At 41.4% G+C, this 1,445-nt stretch overlaps 2 protein-coding genes across 2 annotated transcripts in view; one reads left to right on the forward strand and one right to left on the reverse strand.

The window, feature by feature from the left end:
- gins4 (GINS complex subunit 4 (Sld5 homolog)) overlaps positions 1-526 on the reverse strand; it is a 6,350-nt gene extending 5,824 nt beyond the window's left edge. The window contains exon 1 of the mRNA XM_034872316.1: positions 195-526. Within this exon, the coding sequence (XP_034728207.1) occupies positions 195-335 (141 nt within the window). The 5' untranslated portion in view covers positions 336-526. The remainder of the gene's footprint in view (positions 1-194) is intronic.
- A 27-nt stretch (positions 527-553) lies between these two features.
- Positions 554-1,445, forward strand: part of si:dkey-31c13.1 (calcium-responsive transcription factor) — a 9,010-nt gene continuing 8,118 nt past the window's right edge. Inside the window, exon 1 of the mRNA XM_034870910.1 lies at positions 554-883. Coding sequence (XP_034726801.1) covers positions 757-883 — 127 coding nt within the window. The 5' untranslated portion in view covers positions 554-756. The remainder of the gene's footprint in view (positions 884-1,445) is intronic.

The following is a 1,445-nucleotide window of genomic DNA, read 5'->3' on the forward strand; positions in this document are numbered from 1 at the left end:
ACACACACACACACACACACACACACACACACACACACACACACTATAACCACTCCACAGTTGTAAACATACACACTTTAAATGGCCCGTTGATATTTCTTGTGTGTGTAATGAAATCAACTGACATGAATTTAACAAGCGGCCAGGCTGTTGCCTAGCAATGGAATTTCACTAAAAAGGCCTAAGGCTCCTCACGTTACCGTCAAATAGGATAATTTTGTAAACTTTAAGCTCACTTCTTCCAGTTTGGCTATCAGCTCCGCCGGGGTCATAACATCCTCCTGGGTGTCATCTTGGTTGACGTCGCTGCCGGCATCAGACAAAGCGTCCGACATACTTCTCCGTCACGACGCAAACAGACAAAGTTAACCGGAACGCGACCAGTTTACTGTAACTAAAACGTAAAATGTAACGTTGTAAGCGTTTCACACAGAATAGATCAAGTTTACCGAAGAAACGTCCGCCAGCTAGCGAGCGCTGTGTATCTGAAAATCCTTGTTAATTCGCGCCACCAACTCTTCTCGCGAGATTATGTGTCACAGGTTTTGTTTTACCCTGCATTTAGTCTGCAAGGCAAGGTTTTCAACAGGCTGTACCATGGATGTGTTATAAGAATGAGTTCTACAATCAAATGCTTTACTTTAAAGTAATCTAAATACAGTTTATATCGTGGTTTGTGTGGCCGTCTGTCTTTATTAGATGGGAAGTGACGCAAATCTCGCAAAATACCGCGAATTATAAACACTTTTTGGATAAATGGCGACCGGTGGTTGTAAGCGATTCCCCTCGAACGGGTGTTTTGATGAGGATCTTAAAGGTTTCGAGGAGGACACGATGACAAAGTTCGTCGTTTGGACAAAAGACAAGGCTTTTGGTGTAGACGGTGGGTTTCTGTAGTTATAAAATGATATGATTTCAATCAGTCAGGTTTTATTAAGCGTATTGTTATTTACAAACGAGCGTTTTTAGCTACGGTTGTGGCTAGAAGGGATACAGCTAACGCCGGAAGTTACGTAAAATTTCGGGAAATACAATCATGCATTTAAAAAAAACATACTTAACCCAAAAAAAGAGTGTTCGTTTTTCTTGAGTGTTTTAATCCAAACCTCTATATTTTCCCTGAACGTAAGTAGTCGTTACCGTAACTGTAATGTTATTGTTATCCTATTTATACGGTGGCCGAGACTTTTCAACACAACAGCTACAGCACAAACACAACAGCTACAACACAAACACAACAGCTACAGCACAAACACAATAGCTACAACACAAACACAAAAGCTACAACTCTTACAGATAAGCTACACCACAATCACAACAGCTACACCACAAACGCAACAGCTACACCACAAACGCAACAGCTACAGCACAAACACAACAGCTACAACACAAACACAACAGCTACAACACAAACACAACAGCTACAGCACAAACACAACAGCTAC

This window comes from Etheostoma cragini, chromosome 5 (genome assembly GCF_013103735.1).
Source record: "Etheostoma cragini isolate CJK2018 chromosome 5, CSU_Ecrag_1.0, whole genome shotgun sequence".
Lineage (NCBI taxonomy): Eukaryota > Metazoa > Chordata > Actinopteri > Perciformes > Percidae > Etheostoma > Etheostoma cragini.